At 38.6% G+C, this 18,951-nt stretch overlaps 1 protein-coding gene across 1 annotated transcript in view; it reads left to right on the top strand.

Moving 5' to 3' along the window:
• The window catches only part of dpysl5b (dihydropyrimidinase like 5b), a 47,293-nt gene extending 33,440 nt beyond the window's left edge, over window positions 1-13,853 (top strand). The window contains exons 9-12 of the mRNA XM_020512635.2: window positions 1,871-2,013; window positions 4,600-4,807; window positions 11,279-11,441; window positions 12,236-13,853. Of these exons, the coding sequence (XP_020368224.1) occupies window positions 1,871-2,013; window positions 4,600-4,807; window positions 11,279-11,441; window positions 12,236-12,321 (600 nt within the window). The 3' untranslated portion in view covers window positions 12,322-13,853. The remainder of the gene's footprint in view (window positions 1-1,870; window positions 2,014-4,599; window positions 4,808-11,278; window positions 11,442-12,235) is intronic.
• Window positions 13,854-18,951: the final 5,098 nt, after the last annotated feature.

Here is an 18,951-nt window from a genome sequence, read left to right as displayed (position 1 = left end):
AATGTCTGCGGAACAACAAACCAGCTCGGCGAGCCAACCAACCTCAACACCCACAACCCGGCTACAAATCTACTCCAAAACATCACATGTATCTTGTTATAAAATACAGTGGAAAGTGTTGTATAGTGTCACCACTCTCCAGTGCCATCTTAAAACACAGAAAAATAAACCAAAAACCTGGATGCTGGTGGAATGGTAGGTGAGGACAAAGGGGTACTCTATTCTGTTATGGGAGGGGAGAGGGGCGGTGAGGTCCGAAGTACGGAAGATGTGTCGGACCTGGCTGAGGTGCTGGAGAAGATGGACATTTTGGAGGCTCCCTTGTCGAGATTGGCATCATCAGGACAAACGTGACAGAGATGCTGGAACTGGGAGAATGGAATAGATTCTTTACAGGAAGCAGCGTGTGAGGATGTATAGTCAAGGTAACTGTGGGAGTCGGTGTGTTTATCTTTGTGGCCAGTCTGTCCCCAGAAATGGAAACAATGATGTCAAAGAAGGGAAGGAAGGACTCAGAGATGGACCAGGTGAAAATAAGAGTAGGGTGGAAATTGCAAGCAAAATAGATAAACTTTTCATCCAAAATTGGCAGTGGAATGCCATGGCCACACATTCCCCTCCCCTCCCATGTCAGCCTTCCACAAGGGCCGTTGCCTGCAGGGCATCCTGGTCCACTCCTCCTACACTCCCAACAAATCCCCTCAGCCTCTCACCACCTACCCCTGCAATCACAGAAGGCGTAACACTTGACCATTTACTTCCTCCGTCCTCACCATCCAAGGCCCCAAATGCATCTTCTAGATGAAGCAGCACTTTACCTGCACTTCTGTCAACCTGGTCTATTGCATTCGCTGCTCATAATGTGGTCGCCCTTACAGTGGGGAAACAAAGTGCAGACTGGGTGACTGCTCCATAGAATGCCTACATACTGTCTGCAAAAAAGACCCTGAGCTTCCAGTTGCTTGCCATTTCAACACACCACCGCATTTCGTGGCCAACATATCTATCTCAGGCTTGCTGCAGTGCTCTAGCGAAGCTCAGCACATGCTGGAAGAACAGCACCTCATTTTCCACTGGGGAATTCTATAACCTTCTGGACTTAATATTGTGTTCAACAAGTTTACAGCTTGACCATCTTTCTGTATGCTTTTCCCAGCCCCACACACCAGGCCTTGGCATTACATGGACTGCTAACACACCCTACCCATTGTTAGTCACTAATAGTCCCACTTACCGGCTATTGATTCCCCAGACTGACCTTTAACCACTCCTTTGTCTGTTCAACTGTTTTTCTGTCTATCTCCACCTGTCATTTACTCATTCCCCCCCACCCACCCTTCTAATCCTCCCCACTCTAATTTCTGTATAAAAACTATCCTTTTCCTAGCTACCGTTGGTTCTGAAGAAGGTCAGTGGACCTGAAACATTAACTCTGCTTACTCTTCACAGATGCTGCCAGACCTGCTGAGATTTTCTAGCAATTTCTGTTTTTGTGCTAAAGATCCAGCATCCGCAGTTGTTTCAGGTTTTTTTTTGGATCTTTGACAATTCCTTTGTTTGTTTTGGAATTTTCCATCTGTTTTCTCCCTTCCTTTGCTACAAGCTGGTCATCCATTCTATGTTTCCAGAGTTAAAAGCAGCTGGAAGAAAGAGAAAAGTTGGTAAGATGAGTTGTTTTGAAATTTTCTGAAAACCTTCAACCAACTATCAGAGTGAAGAATTAGTCCTGAGTGCAGTTTTCTTGTTAAATCAGTTGCTGGAAAACAACATTATATGTTGTAAGATCTGAGACAGTGACATTTAATTGTGTAAAAAAACAAAATGCCTTCATTTTTTTTAAGTAAATATGATTATAATTTGGTATTTTCAGGTCGGTGGCAAAATGGATGAAAACTGTTTTGTCGCTGTGACTAGTTCAAATGCTGCCAAAATTTTCAATCTGTACCCCAAGAAAGGAAGAATTGTTCCAGGAGCTGATGCTGATATTGTTGTGTGGGATCCAGAAGCTACAAGGTATGTATCATGATCTATAAGTTTTGATCAAACCTTAATATAAGGCTTTTGGAGAAAATCCAGTCCAGGAGTTTTCCCCTATGCTTATACCCATGACTGAAAAGTCAGTCCACTCTGTAACCCTATTATTCCCAATCTTAAATGACTTGGACTATTTTAGCTGTCTCAGGGATCAAACTTTGGGGATGTAGAAGTTGGAATTATCATTTCTGTACGAGGCCATCAGCTGAGGGTAGACAGCTGGGGATGCATTTTAAGTTTTGTTTACAGGCAGGCGATCTGGTTCTCCTGAAATTTGCAAATTGGACCAGACTTTTCTAGCATGCTGGACGCAGACAAATTGCCCTAGATTCATGTTGAAGGTGCTTGTTATTCATGACCAAAAGGGGAACAATCCTCAAGCCTATGAATGTGGCAGAAGCAGAAACAAAATTGTTGGTGGATCGGTGCAAATATATTGTCCCATTTCCCTGTACACTTATGTGAATTTTTGACTTCTGTAGATTTGAAATATATGATCATAGGTTTTGCCACAATGGACACCCTGAATAATGGTGGGAGAAATGGGCATTCTTGCATATTAAAAAAAAAGTTAACTTAGTAGTCACCACCTTCTCAAGGGCATCTAGGGATGGTAGCGAGTGCTGACCTAGCCACTGAACCCTGTATCCCCTGAATGAATTAAAAACGGTTGAGCAAGACATGCACGATAAATACAAGAATGATCATTCATTTCATACCAAATCACAGGGACATATTCAAGACCATAATAAAAGGCTAAAACAAAACTTTCCCTCCATCATAAGGTCAGAAGTAGGAATATTCACAGATGATTGCACAAATGTTCAGCACTGTTCACGACTTCTTAGATGCTGAAGCAATCTGTGTTCAAATGCAACAAGATCTGAACAATATCCAGGCTTCAGTTGACAAATGACGAGGAACATTTGCGCCACACAGATGCCAGGCAATGAACATCTCCAACAAAAGACAATTTAACCACTGCCCCTTGACATTCAAAGGTGTTACCATCACTGAACATCACCCCCCCACCACCACTGCCCCCTCCGCCCCCCCACCCCCACCCCCCACACACTCTGCCCCACACTGTCAACATCCTGGAGGTTACCATTTACCAGAAACTCAACTGAACTTGTCATTTAAACACAGTGGCTGCAGGAGCAGGTTAGGCTAGGAATACTGTGTCAAGTAACTCTCCTCCTGACTCCCATCTACAAGGCACAAATCAGTAGTGCGATGGATGAGTGCGGCTCCAACAACACTGAAGAAGCTTGACACCATCCAGGATAAAGCAGCCCACTTGACTGGAACCACATCCATTCTTTCGACCACCAACACTCAGTAGTAGCAGTGTGTACTATGTACAAGATGCACTGCAGAAATACCTGTTAGTGGTAACTTCTTCTCCACATTCACTCTATCCAGACCTTTCCGTAATCTTTAAGATACAATCAGATCTCTTCCACTCTGTCTCCACATACACAGCATCCCCATTCTAAACTCCATCAAGTGCAGATGCAGAGTCCTCAACCCGTCCTCAATGACAAGCCCTTCATTCCTGGGATCATTCCTGTAAACTTCTTCTGGACGTTCTCCAAGGCCAGCACGCCCTTGCTTAGATTTGGGACCCAAAACTGCTCACAATGTTCCAAATGCGAAGTGCAAGGGCAGCAGAATATCACAACCTGCATGTTACCCAACAAGCTACTTGCCATCCTCACTTGAAAATATTTCACTGTTCCCTCACTGTCGTTGGGTTGAAATCCTGGAACTCCCTCCCTAAAGGCATTGTGGGTTCACCCTCAGAACATGAACTGCAGTGGTTCAAGAAGGCAGCTCACCACCACCTACTAGAGGGCAACTAGGGACAGGCAATAAATGCTAGCCAGCCAGTGACATACATGTCCCATGAGTGAATAATTTTTTTCAAAATGAACTTGCATTTACAAAGTCCCTCAGCTTCAGTGCATCCTAAACGTCTCTATGGATAGGATAATCTTCACAAATGAAATATGGTCACTGTTGTAAGCAATTGTGACAACCTGTCTGCATACAGAAAGCTCCCACAATGAGGTGATGCAGTGAAAAACTGGTTAATTGGTCTTGTAGGGGTTGAGCGAAAGTTCAGGCTGTGGAGCTCTTCAAATAGTACTGTAGGACAGGATATGTTGCCTTTTGTGAACAGTGAGACAGTATCTTGTTTTACTTTGTCATCTGAAGACAATGTTTGTCCAGAAATCTCTCAGCATTAAACTGACCTGTGAGCCAAGATAAGGTTAAGCACGACTTTCTGACACCGGGGCCTTTAGAGAGTGTCAGCTCCTCTATTAATTAACTTTCTTTCTTATTTGGAACACTTGAACTGTGATTTAAATAAAGCATAGTTGGCCTAGCCAAGGGTCAGTATTTATGTAAACAACCTAGATAGCCAGCTATTCAGGTATATTGGTTCACGTTTTATTCAGAAATTATCAGTTTGAAATTTAAAACTTTTGTGTTTTAAGCTATCATATATTCCAACAATTTATCACTGCATGTGTAGTAAGAATTAAATGATTGTTTCAGAACGATATCTGTGAGCACGCAAGTACAGGGTGGTGATGTGAACCTTCATGAGAACGTACGATGTCATGGTGTTCCACTGGTCACAATCAGCCGTGGGCGTGTTGTCTATGAAGATGGAATTTTTACTTGTGCTGAGGGAACAGGAAAATTCTGTCCACTTCGACCATTTTCGGAGTTTGTGTACAAGAAGCTGATCCAGAGAGAAAAGGTAGAGTTGACTATAGTTATGCTTTTTTCCACTGACATGTAAAAATTTATGACATTCTCTTTCATATGATTGATTTTAATCCTTGATTTGAAATCATGAAATATTTGGAGATAAGGAAAAGAAACATTGTCTGCTGCTATTTTACGATTTTGATTTTGATTTGATTTTCAGGGTAACTTAAGTTAGTGAAGAATGATCAATCCTGCTTGGATGCAGTGAAGCTGTAATATCCACCATGTCTAATTTTTTTTCCCTTTAACTGAATCATAGCTGTCTGACCAGATATATCCCAACAATGCTATCCACCTGAAGGTATAGATTTTTTTTTTCCCCAAAATTAGAAGTCACCTACTCTGCTGAGTTTGGTACCTTGGCCAGAAGGCAATGAACATGGAGGGCAGAATGAAGGAGTCAAAAGGTTAAATTTTACTGTCTTGGAGATTTTGATTGAATGTTTTCTAGTTTAAATAATAGGAGCCTCTCAGAAGTGAAGAATTCTTTGAGAAACCCTTGACCTAACTTTGAAAACATTCTGGTTTTTCCTCAAAGGGAATTTTAATTTTTGAGGTGGCAAGAGATAAGCCAACAAAGTGAGCCCTAGTCTTAGAAAGCTGTAGCTAAAGCACATAAGTTTAAGAGCATGAAACAGGTGATGTGTATAGGCTAAGGATATAGAACAGAGGACAGCACAACAGCATTAGTTCGCAGGGAGGCAGGTGGGACAGGGCCTATATGGGAACCAGAGACAGCACCAAAGGACTGCTGATATCACCAAGATTCTTGTTAGGAGGAGGAAACAGTACTATCTAAATCTATACCAGTAAACCCAAGGATCTTCACAAAGTAATAATTTAAAATTCATAGAATTTGATAGCTGAGAAGGAGACTATTCAACCAAATGCACTTATAATGCCTCTGAAAGTGTTATCTGCCTAGTTCCACACCCATTCTTTAAATCCCCTTTTTAAAGAAATGTTTTTAAAGTATTTGTGCATTGCCTGTAAAATGGTTAACGATTCTGCTGTTGTCTGTTTTTAGTCGGCATTTCATGTCCCAAGAACTCTTCTGTAGAGAAACCTGATTCATTTTTGTTGTCTGTTAAAGAATGTAAATTAAAATATACACACTAGAATATTTTAAGAAAGACAGTGGGGACCTGCAGGATGGTAGAGTTCCAAAGTCTCTGGCCCCTCTGAAAGAAAAATTCTCATTTGAGTCCTAAAAGGGCAATTCCTAATTTCACACTATGTACCCTCATCCTGAATTTGCACACAAGAGAAAACATCCTTTCCATGTCCACCTTGTCAAGACCATTCTCATCCAAATTTTTTTATATAAATGACAAAAGTGGACCCCGTACAGATCCCTGCAGAACACTGCTGGTCACAGGCCTCCAGTCCAAAAAACAGCCTTCCACCACCAGCCTCTGCCTCCTACCATCAAGCCAATATTGTATCCAATTGGCAAGCTGTCCCTGAATCCTATGTGATCTAACTTTAGAAATTAGACCACCATGCAGAACCTTGTCAAGGGCTTTACTAAAGTCCATGTAAACAATGTATACTGCTCTGCCCTCATCAATCTTTTTGGTTACTTCCTCGAAAAACTCAGTTTAGTTTGAGACAAGAAAATATAAGGTATGATTAATAGAAGATTAGGAAAGTGAATTTCAGAAGACATATTGAAGACAGTAGACAAGAGAAGAAAGTGGAAGAATAAAAGCAGCAAATAAAGTTAAATAAACGTGCAGAAAACTAAGGGCAAACTTACCAGCATTTAGATCTTAAGACCATAGGACATTGGAGTGGAATCAGGCCATTCAGCCCCTTGAGTTTACTCCACCATTCAATGAAATCACGGCTGATCTGTTGCTCATCTCCACTTCCCTGCCTTTTCCCCATCAACCTTGATTCCCTTATTGATTAAAAAGCTATCCATCTCAGCCTGATAAACCTGAACAACACAGCCTCAACAGCCCTTCATGGTAAAAAATTCCACAAATTCACTACGCTCTGAGAAAATAAGTTCTTTCTTATCTCTGTATTAAAAGCATGGCCCCTTATTCTGAGATTATGCCCTCTGGAACAAGGCTGTCCCACAGAGGATATCAGCCATTCGTCATCTAGCCTGTCAAGTTCTCGAAGAACCTTTTATATTTGTATTATTGAAATATATATGTTTAAACTATGAAATGTAAGCACATAAGGACAATATTGGCATAACAGTGTATTGTATGCACTGTCTCCATCCTTTTGGTTCCATATATTGCCTATACTGCTATAAAAACTGAAGAGAGCTGGACACTTTCCAATAGGGAATTAAATAAGACAAGAATCTAAAAACTGACCACTGTTCCAGCTAAGAAATGATCTCTAATTTCTCTAATGATTTCAACATAGATTACCTTGTTGGTGCCTTAGGAAATTAGCAGTTTGACAAATTGGAAACAATGAAGGGACTGACAAAGGTGCTGGTAAAGTATTACTGAGTGTTGTCGGTGTGTGTATGGAACTTGTGTGTATTCAGATAATGTCATTGAGGGGGCTACATGGAGTTGTGAGTTAGAATGGTGCCAGAATGGGAAGAGAATCTTGCAGTTGATTCTCTAGCTAGCATTTGTTGGTGAGAATTGTAAGAAACGCAAAGGCAAACTGATTTCCAGGTGCCATGAAAGATCAGTGCAATCAAAGAATATTTGAAGTGCAAGGTCTTGATGTCAATAATTGCATGAATTTAAAACGTGGCCAAATTATACAGCTACTGCTTGTGCCTAGACTTACACATGAAGAAGTGATGGCCACAGTGTGCCAGCGCTGGTTGTCTGTCGTTGGAATCCTGGAATAACTGCAGATAAATCTGAGTTGCATCAAAAAAGTAATGCTGCACTTGAATAGAGTCAACTATTCACATGCAATATAAAATGCATTAAGACCAATTTCTGAGTACGACCATTTGAAACAATGGCAATCTGCATTTATATAATATCTTTAATGTAGCAAACTATCCTAAGGTGCTTCACAAGAATGTACTCAAAGTTATGTGACTCTAAGTCACTTAGGAAATAAAAGGTGGAATTTTCTCCTTCCCCCGTGTAGCATGAACCATGATGAGGAAGTTTGAAAAGTACAGAGAATTTAAAAATCAGTATCTCAACATCGAGAAAGATTTTCCTCTTGATTTTCCTCTAAGACTACCTTATTTCGATGCATTTGCAATTCCCTTCTCCTTCCCTGAAAAGCATGTATTCACTATGCAAATTCCCAATACGTAAATCAGATTGGGTGTCTGCTGGCTACAGCTCACTGTATGCTTGTCTCAGCCATCATGCACATACTTCTTCATAATAACATCACTACATGCTCCTTGGCCAGAATTCTTGACTCTCTGTCCACACATATCAACATTGGCAAACTACCAACCTCACTATATCATTCATACCTGTCTTTGGACCAACTTAACACTACTTCAAACTAACAACACTACTTTTGAGCTCAGGAACACCTAACACTTGCATACTTCTGCACATTGCTTTGTGCACAAAGGCACACATGGATCTTATGCATAAAAGGAGATGCATATTATAGCTCTTAGCTTGCTTTCTTAGTGCTCACTCACTTTTTGCTTTCTTGGAGGCCACCACCCTCTGTCTACTTAACATTGCTTTCTTAGTGAATACTCACTGACTTACAGACTGCCAGCCTGTCTGTGGGGTCACATTGCTTTCTGAGTGCACACCATCTGAAGTGCATAGTTACAGGTTGCCAGCCTCAGTGGCTTGAGCTTTTTGTTTTACTTCTCTGCAGAGGGAGAGACAGGCTGCTTGTGATGGTGGAGAGCACTATACAGTCAAAGAGAGAAGATGTTGCTGTGTGGCGCCATACATCTCAGTATCACACATGCAGCGTTTGCCAGTAGTCTTTCATGGCAAACACATTGCTTTGAACAAATAAATGACCTTGTTGTGCAAGTCAAAGGGGAGAAGTCTTCATTGGGGTTGAGGAGGACTGTGGTCAGTTATGGAAACCATCACTCTCATTCAATGGGCTCTTCCTATTCTGATTCAGGGGAGTGACCACATTCGGTCCTACAGATCAAGTGCAACTAGTCCTGGGATTACAGGTGGGTCTGTTAGGATATTGTGGAGACATCAGCCAATGAGGTTGGCCCATTCCCCTTGCAGTGAGACAGAGTGATTGAATATGATGGAGGTTGATGATAAAGAGGCAGAGGAGGTGGTGAGGTAACCCCAGTGAGAGAGTAGAAAGCACAGGGGGCAGGAATGGTCAGTCGTTTGGGGGAGGATGAGATCATTGAGAACTATTGACTGGACATGACACTTGTAATAGTGAGTCCTGTGGTCCATGAGCCATGGTGACGTGCATACAGTGGCAAAGTTAGAGTGAGTGGTAGCTCAATTGTTCTGCAGTAGCAGACAGAATTTAGGTAGCACCGTTCCTTGTGGAATGCAGAAGATCATTGAGCTTATTTACAACTAACTGTTCTGCTTCACCAAAACCAGAGTACTGACTCAGGCTGCAGTTTGGGTCCCAGCTGACTTGGTTTGGTGGCGTGGCCTCCTGTAAGAGTTTGCAGGAGTTGGAACTGCCCTGTCTCCATCCAACCCTCCACCAAAAGCTGCAGATCCCCTTCCACAAAGTGGGGGCTGTACTTTCCTTACCTGTAAGTCATGTTCTCAGTGATAACTGCCAAGCACCACAATGTGAGGATTTATTCCTGCCTTGTAGCATCTGAAATGGAGTTGCTGCACAGTTTTAAATATGGTGTCGACAGTATGAACACCATTGGTGGCAATGGCAAGCACTTCTGTGCCTTTGGCCTTATGATGACCAATGAATGGTGTCCATGTGCCCCGTTTCATTGATGAAGAGCAGAAGATTTCATGAGAAAACTTTCTCCAAGCTATGCTCCCTCTCATTCTTCCTGCCATTGCAAGGACCTCTAAGTTCTGTGCACAGCAGCAGCTTCTGAAACCAGAAGTCAATGTGTCTGTTAACTAATTAGTGTGTGTGAACTTTCTGAGTGACTGAGGGAACATTGGCTGTAAGTTTTGGTGGACTGAGCACCATGAATCTGACTTTTACAAAGATTAACTTTAACTAAAACAGAAATATTCCATTCTTCAAGACAGATAGCCAAAAGCTTAGTTAATTAATTAGGTGTTTGGGAGTATCATAAAGAGGATTGGTGGGGGAAGAACTTTTAACAGGAAATTCCAGAGTTTACAGCTCAGCAACTACAAACACAGCTGGCAGTTGTGGAATGATTTAAAATCATGTGTAAGAGGACAGAATTGGGGAGCTCCAGAGATCTTGGAGGATTAAAGAGACAGAGGAAGCTATAGAGAGAGGCAATTGAGATACTGCCAGACTAGGAGATAACAGTCAACAGGTGAAGGGTGATTGTTGCATTGAACTTCGTGTGAGTTAGGTTACAGACAAAATACTTTTGGCTAAGCTCAAGTTTACCTGCGATGGAAGATAGGGGACTGGGCAAGAGACCATTGAAACAGTTGAAACTAAAACAAAAATGGCATGTGTGAGGATTTTAGCAGCAGATGAACCGAGGCAGTTCACCAAGCTGCCTTCTGTAGCAGCACCATCCAAACTGTCAACCTTTACCATTTGGGAAGATGGACATGCCATGCTTGGGAACACCCACACTTTCAAGTTCTCCTCCAAACCATTCACTATCCTGATTTGGAACTATATCACTGCTCCTTCTGCTGCCATTGAGACAAAAACCTGAAGTTCCAATCCAAGCAGCAATTTAGACCTATCTATACCAGATGGACTACAGCAGTTCATGAATGTAGTTCTCCACCACCTTCTTAGGCTGGCAGCAATGCTCGAATCAATAAAAAGAATAAATCAAGCTTCATTATGGAAGTAGAAGCAAGTAGTCTGTGGCAAAGTGGATTATGTAATTGCAAGTTCGTGTCAGGCTCAAATATGATAATAGTTGTGATTGGTCAGTTTACCATGGTCACAGTCACATAGGATGTTACTTGTGATTTTGTTGAGAGCCATTTCAGAACTGTGGCACAAGCAGTAACCTAATTAGAAGAATTCAAACATGGAATTGCAAGAAAGATGGACACAAATTTAGGAGGCACCAATATATTTTACGACTTGAGAGGAAATTGAAGTTGGAACCGAATTCTAGAATGCATTGTTTGAAGAGAAGGTGATGAAGGAATTTAAATGGGAGGGTGGCATGTCTATCAACCTAATGACTTTCTCCATTCTCTCTAATAGTGCTTTATGTGATATAGCCATATTTGTAGTGAATAGCTAAACTAGCTGTCTGCTATAAACCTTCAAGTCTGTCTTCCACAGCTTAATAGAGTGAAGATGAAGACTATATGAGGAGAAATTATCAGGGGAGAATTCCAATGAAATCTTACGTGATAAGTGTAACCTGGTAATTAGGTATTACTGTACTTGTCTTTAGAATTTGACTGCAAAGCCTGTGGATCGTGCCCCATACGTAGGTGATGTGGCAGTGGTGCTAAATGTAGGGAAAGAAACCCCAGCTCATCCAGACGTTCAATTCCGTTCTGTGACACGTCACAGTGGAGTGAGGGATTTGCACGAGTCCAGCTTCAGTTTGTCTGGTAAGATTTAAATATATCTTATGGACTTCATACATTTCTTTCTTCTACCCATAGAAAGCTGGTATTTATTGATCTATTCAAAAACAAGTTGCTGGAAAAGCTCAGCAGGTCTGGCAGCATCTGTGAAGAGAACTCAGAGTTAACTTCTAAGGTCCACCAGACCTGAAATGTTGACTCTGATTTCTCTTCACAGGTGCTGCCAGACCTGCTGAGCTTTTCCAGCAACTTCTGTTTTCATTCTGATTTACAGCATCCGCAGTTCTTTCGGCTTTTGTTAACCTATGGTTCTTTGTGTGCATTTTAAGTTTTCAAAATTGAATGTGGTGAATAATCAAACGAGATGACCAGTTTTCATCAAACGTTTTATTTCCAGTGAAGTTTAGAAGTAAATTATTTTGCTATTTCACATTATCAGAGCTAATTTACTCAGAGCACTTCTAAGAATAAGCATGATTAATTATTCAACTGAACAATTATGAATCAGTTAAATCCATAAATCTAAGTTCTAATGTGTTGGTATATTATAATTTTCTTCTGCTTATTAATATTGACGATAATTGAAGTAATGCTCAATCAGCATTACTACATTTTTCTGAGTCACATCGCTTTCCGGAGATTTTTCACACATCTATCCGTACTGTGGTTCTGTAGATCATCAAAATAAGGGGTAATTTTTTGATTCACATAATATTGACTTGGTTGAATGTGATAATATTATAATATTGGTAGTTCCTTACTTATTTTGTTGGGGAAGGCAGTTTCTTATATGTTGCTGTTCATTCTGTTCTTTGCAGGATCTCAAGTTGATGACCACCTTCCAAAACGACCTGTATCCAGAGTTTTGGCTCCACCTGGTGGGCATTCTAATGGCATTTGGTAAAATGTGTATCTTGGTACTGTCAACTTTTACGATCAAATGGAAACAGAATACGAGCAATTTAGACCCACACACACAGGAATTTACTACGTCAGCCTCAGTAACACCATATCTATATCATGTGAATGAACAGAGCTTTTAGTTATTTTAAGATTTTTGTAAGATGTATGAGAATGTTACATCACTACCGTAAAAAGTTGGTCATAGATGAAAGAAGACTGTTAAGAAAATTGTAGATCCATTACTATAGATCTTGTGTTAGGCTCTGCTGCTATAAGTGCAGAATCTTTATAATTCTGCCATAATAAATTGTACACAAGCGAGTGAAATGTATTGTAGTCTGTGCATGATGCAATCTGACTTCATACACCCCAAAAATAAGAAAACTTAGCATTTAAAACTAACAATAACTGGTGCATTCTATTACTTTTGCTTTGTATGAATGTGGGAATTTTCACTGTGCAGAATCTTGAAAACAGCCTTGGAAAAGTTGTGAAAAATTGGAGCAAATCCAACTAAATTATTTCAGGTTGCAAGTTGTTTACTACATAAGTACATGCCATCCATGAGCTATGGATTATAACCACTTTGTTAATTTTGGATAAATAACCATCCCTGGTGTGAAGACTTGTTGAAATATGTTGTGTATGGTCTTTTGTGCAATTTAGAATGTGATCATGTAGGAGTTTTTTTATTTCCACTACTGATCCCTTGAAGAATTTTCCATTTTACTGTGTAAAGTTAAAGGAGCCTTCTTTGCTCTTCTTTGGAACCAACCAGTCATCCCAGTCCAATTTCTGTGTCACTAATAAATCCAATCAGGAGAACCATCTTTACTCAGAGCGATGAGGATACGGAATTTGTTACCACATGGAATGGTTGACCTGAATAGCATGGTTTGCTGTCTAAAGATTTTTTTTAATTTGACAATTGGAGATTTCAGGCAATGTGAATTATTTTCACCTAAAATTTCAATTTCGAAATAAAGTGGCACCCCATTATGTAACTAGATGAATCCCAAAGATAATTGTAAGCAATTGTGGTATTATGAGCAAACAGTGTAGATAAATTTAATATATTTGTAAGTAGAGTTGATCCAAACTCTTAAAGGTGTAGATTTTCTGAAGTGCACAGATTAATGAGTCTAATGACCCGTACTTTAAAAGAACTGACTAGAAGTTGTTCAATTAAATCAATTAAAGACACTAATGAAGTAAAAAGATATATACAATAGCTAGTCATTTTAAACAGTGTTCTGAGTTTGAATTCACCTAAAATATAAGTATTTGAAAAACTGACAGAAATATTTCAGAATTTCAGGCAATTCTTTGCATTTAGCATTGCTAAAGTTACACACAGATGTTTTTCATATTTAGTTTTAAATTTAATTTCCAGTCTCACCTGACATTCACATTAACTGGATGGTGACTAGAGATGGTATAAGGATCAATGGTCTAGTTTTCAGTTTCTCTAATTGTTAGCTATCACTATTATGAAGGAATTGCATAGCTTTACAAGAGTAGCATAGTTTTACATTTGACACCTAGCATTCCTAAAGCATGCAATGTTTTGAAATCAAAATTGTTAACTTTTATTTCTGTTAAATGTAAAAGTTTTTGTTAATAGCCAATCAGAGATCAATCCTACCAACTTTTTCCTTGTGTCTTAAAGATACTGGATCAGAATATCCTATTCTGTATAGGATGTAATGTAACCAGACCTTTAAAGAAATTTCAATTAAAATATCTTGTATTTCAATTAAAAAAATGAAATTCAAGCTGTAACTTTAAAACTAAAACTAATTTCTCAATTGTGTAGAAAAACTTGTTTTGAAAACTTAGAGCAACTGGAAAACTTTTCGAAATTCACATTTTGAAAAAAAAAGTCCCATGTGATGTCATTTTCCCTTGGGCTCCGCCAAAGTAAGGATTGCGACAAGTTGATGTTCAAAATGTTCAAAATATTTCAAATACTTTAGGGTTTTTGTTTGGCAAGTTGATCTTAAATTTTGTTAACATTTAGGTTAATTGTACCCTCAAGTTCACAATTATGACTGAAGCAAAACAAGATGCTTTAACTTAACCTTTATTCAAGTTTTTTGGGGCTTTTGTTTTTCCTGAAATTTTGTTACTTAGTTTTTCCTATAATGTATTTTTTCCAAAGTCAATGAAGAACCCTGTAAAGCTTCTGATCTGTTCTTTACACTAGCTTCTTAGAAACATGACATATATTACAGTTGTGAACATAAGAGTTCTAAATGCATTAGATTCAATGTCTAAGATCAAGTTTGGGAGTTAATGTTGTCTAAATCCATTGTGACATTGTGTTCTATTGGCACTTGTAGTGTGGCCTGTAATTGTATATATGTTGTCTGTGATGGGCAACTGTAATTATCATAACATAATTACAAATTTCAATGTTGGTGAGATGTTATTGGACATCTGTAAATCATAATTTGATCTTAAAGTGAGGCTGCATAAACTTTTAAATATTTTAATTGTGGCATTGAAATGCAGTTGTTATTGTGTTGATTGTCATAGTTTTAATGCATTACTGGTCTCGGTGTTAAAAAAAAGCCTTCAAGTCTACATGTGCCCACTTGATGGAAGGGAATGTATTTTTACACAAGCCTCACTGCTGTCTGCTGCTGACTAGCAATTGATTTATTTAATAGGGGAGGAAGAACAGAGAAACAGTCATTGTTTGTTTTAATTCAAATTTAAATTAGGACAGTGTTACTTTTGAATGTGCAAATGGAAAAATTACGAATGCTAAAAGTGCAAAATTTTATTTTAATCTTGATAATACTGTGAATTGTTCTTAGAAATGTGCAGGACCAGAAAAGATTGTTAAAGTCCACTTGCTCAGTTTCAGTGTTCTGGAACTATCATTTTTTCACAATGTACATTATATCCCAATATTACACTTGTGCAGTACTTATCTAACTGGAGAATTTCTCAGAACATTGTTGTGAGTGTGCCGGTGTTGGACTGGGGTGAGCAAGGTCAGAAATCACACAGAACCAGGTTACAGTCCAACAGGTTTATTTGAAAACACAAGCTTTCAGAGCCTGACTCCTCCTCCAGGTGTTAGTGAGAGAGATAAATACTATCAATAAAAGATCAAAGGGTCACACCACTGATAAGGATGTATTAAACAAACTTGAGATGCTGTTAAATCTTTAATCGGTTAGAAGGTTTTAATTGATTATTGTGTATATGTATATCCCCGAATTCCTTTCATGTCACTGAACTGAGAGTTTAACATTGCAAACTTTGAGCTATGATTCATTGATTGAAACCGGTGACAAACTTCAGTCTTGATTTTTTTTCTATGAAACAAAAATATGTTTTCATGTTTGACTCTGGTTTTTTTTGATATGTACTTAATTTATGCATTTTATTAGATAAGCATACTTGCCATGCATCTCTTTAACAATGGTAAACACCAGAAATGTTTGCATTTATCTGGTCTGAACCAGTTTAATTTTTGTGAAACTCCTCAGAATTGGTGCTAACTTTGAACCATGTATAAAATGACTTTTCTCTGTATGTTAATCCTTACTGCACACTGGAGAGCATTAGAATGTAGATAAAATCTGCAGCTGTATTTGTGAATGCTAAATGGGCAGTAACATAATAGAAGAATGGAATTTTGTTTTTGTATATAGGCATGTTTTTATTCTGAATGAATAGGTGCCTAATTCAATACCAAGACTGTGTCCAAATAAAGAGTCATCTGCTAACATGGACGCTGATTTTTTTTTAAATGGCAAGAAAGCAATAAAATTTAATGGAGCCACCTTGCGGTTTCAGTAAGCCTTAAAGTTATCAGGGTCACTCCTTCACTTTAATATTGGTTGTTTTGATTTACACATCAAGATCTGGTACTAATCATCTAACTTAAAACAGCAACTATATAAATCAGTACAAATGGACATTAAATTTACACGACAGTTTAAATGTCAGTTTGAAGAGAATTTCCTGATGCTGAATTTGTACTGTAGATCTAATTGGAGCCCCCTCTGATTCCAGGAGAAAACGGCAGGAAATTGCCTGCAAGCTATTTTCTGGTATGTGTTACCAGCATAGTGTCAAAAGGATTTTGAAAGAGTGCCCATGGGATCTATTAGTCATCCTGAACATTTTTAAGCCTATTTTAAAATAATTTGAATGTTTGGAGAATGTGGAAACTGTTGCACCTCTCTATCTAAATATTTAAAATGCAAGTTTCAGTTAAAAGGATCTTTGCACATATTTCAAAGTGCAGAGGCAGAATGTTTTCCAGTGCAGAAGAATGAAAGTTTCAAGGTTTTCTGGCTGGAACCCAGAATTGCAATTATTGGCACGAGGCTGATCATTTTTGTAAATGTACCATTTATGTAATGTAATTAAAAATCTCACTTCCAGTACCCAAGGTTTTAAATGAGTTTTACCAAGAGGTGTTGTTTTCCTTTGGTTTTCTGTTGAAGGGAGAAAGATGTTCGAACCGTCATAGTAGAAAGAGGTGCATTTGTATATTTGTATAAGGAGTGTGTGGAAAAATTAGATACAACATTTGAAAGCATTTTAAATGCTCTTGAAATGTTGATTTTTTTTAAGATACTTAGTCCACACTTAATACTTAAGGGCTGTTTATATGGTATTGATGTACTGACAAATTGAGAATTAACTGCTTTTCTTCTGTTCGCAATTAAAACATTATTTGTTATTGTGCTGGATTTTCCACAAAATGAATTTTTAATTGTTTTTAAAACATGATAGCAAGACTAATTTTTCTGACCTCCAGAGCTATCATACAACTGTTTAGCGTTAATATGTGATGCTGTATTCACACCTTTCCTAATAGCCAGATATTGTCACCTGTGTGCCTTGATGATTTTCTGTCTTAGTCATTGTTTATTCCAGATATGATTACTGAGTGCACAGGAAGAATTGTCTTAAGTACTAAAATCGCAGTAACTTTGAAAGCTACCTAACATGAAACTTATAATGTAGCCTAAATATTACAGTTATTGCATATGAAGTGGAAAATTCTTCAGTTTTCCAGCACAGCTCTTTAGTACTAGCATAGGATTTGGGGTAGACCATTTTGTCTCTTGAGCCTATTCCACCATGTAATTGTAATTCCACTGTAATTATTGGATTGTGCTCCATATCCCTTGGTACCTTGTCTAACAAAATTTGAACAATCTTGATCTTGAAAATGATTATAGTCACAGCATTCACAGCCATTTGCAAGAGAACATTTCAACTTCTGCTAGCCTTTGTTTAAAGATGCTCCATGATTTTATCACAAAATGACCTCACTCTAATTTGAGCTCATACCTGTTCCATGTATCATTGCTTTTCTCGATTCCCAACCAGAGCAAATAGTTTCCTTGTAACTACTCGAACAAATTTAACATTTTTGAGACCTCTGTTAGCAAACACTTCAACCCCATGAACTCGAGGAATACTGTACAAGTTTGTTCACCTTGTCAACATAATTTAACTCTTTAAACCCTGTCGTAATGTTGGTAAATTTTTGTTCTATCCCATTCAAAGTCAAGCTATAGGATAACTCATAGAAAAAAAGCAAGAGCAGGGACATGAGGATCCTGCCATCCATATTCTAGCATTAGTAGAAAGCACAGCAACACATTCTCCTCTTGGCTGGAACATTTAAGCATATGCTAAGAAAAGAAAAGATAGTTTTTGAAGTAATTACCTTAAAACTTCTTACATGGTTATAACTCTGATAATCATTTGGATTTTGTTGTGCTTTTGCTATGAATTTGTTTAAATGACTGAATTATGGACTCCATCGGTTCATTTATGATGAGTTCAGCCTTCCAGTTTGGAAAATTATTTCATGAACCATAAAATGCTGTGTTTGAATGGAAATCAAATGATTTTTAGCCACAGGAATACCACTCACAATATTTGCAAAATGCACATATCCCTGTATAATGTCACAGAGTCTCTTGCTATAAACCTCTCTTTTCCACACCCCACTAACAGAGCAGTTTTGCTCTACTTCCTTGTTCCTTTCAAACTCCTTACCAGTCTTTACACAGTGATGTGAAACCTTACAATCCAGCTTGTTACTGGATATAACTTGCAAGTTGTACAAGAATGTTACACCAATGTTATTTACGATAAATTGCAGCACTTAGCTATATAAATTTGCTGTCAATGCTATAAGAATTGAGCCACATCTTTATAGGGGCCTGAACAACATGACTGTGGTGTGAAATGTGGCAGAATTACACAAGTAGTCTAGTGAGGCCCATATTGACATAGTTGAAAAATGGAGCAAGTTGCTTCCAAAGTTCTAGGTGTCAAGACAATATTCTCACTAGACCGAAGTGTTGCCTATTAAGGGGAATTATTATTTGTTCACAATCTTTATTAGCAGCTGATCTCATCTCATTAATATATAGCTTCCTACCCTGTCATGCTGTGAGCAAACTAGATACCAAGAATTTTCGATATGGAAGTCAATCAGGTCAAGGAAGATAGCAGGCAATTTACCACCTGTCTTGACCTATTCTACAATAAGCTGTTTTCCTCCTGGGATGAGAGAGAGAAAGGTATTCAGGGAGATGAAAGTGGGTGGCACAGTTGTTAATGCTAATGCAGGTGAGATGTT

Source organism: Rhincodon typus, chromosome 5, assembly GCF_021869965.1.
Source record: "Rhincodon typus isolate 14 chromosome 5, sRhiTyp1.1, whole genome shotgun sequence".
NCBI lineage: Eukaryota > Metazoa > Chordata > Chondrichthyes > Orectolobiformes > Rhincodontidae > Rhincodon > Rhincodon typus.
Note: the sequence above shows the minus strand (reverse complement) of the source record. Positions and strands in the feature narration are given on the sequence as shown.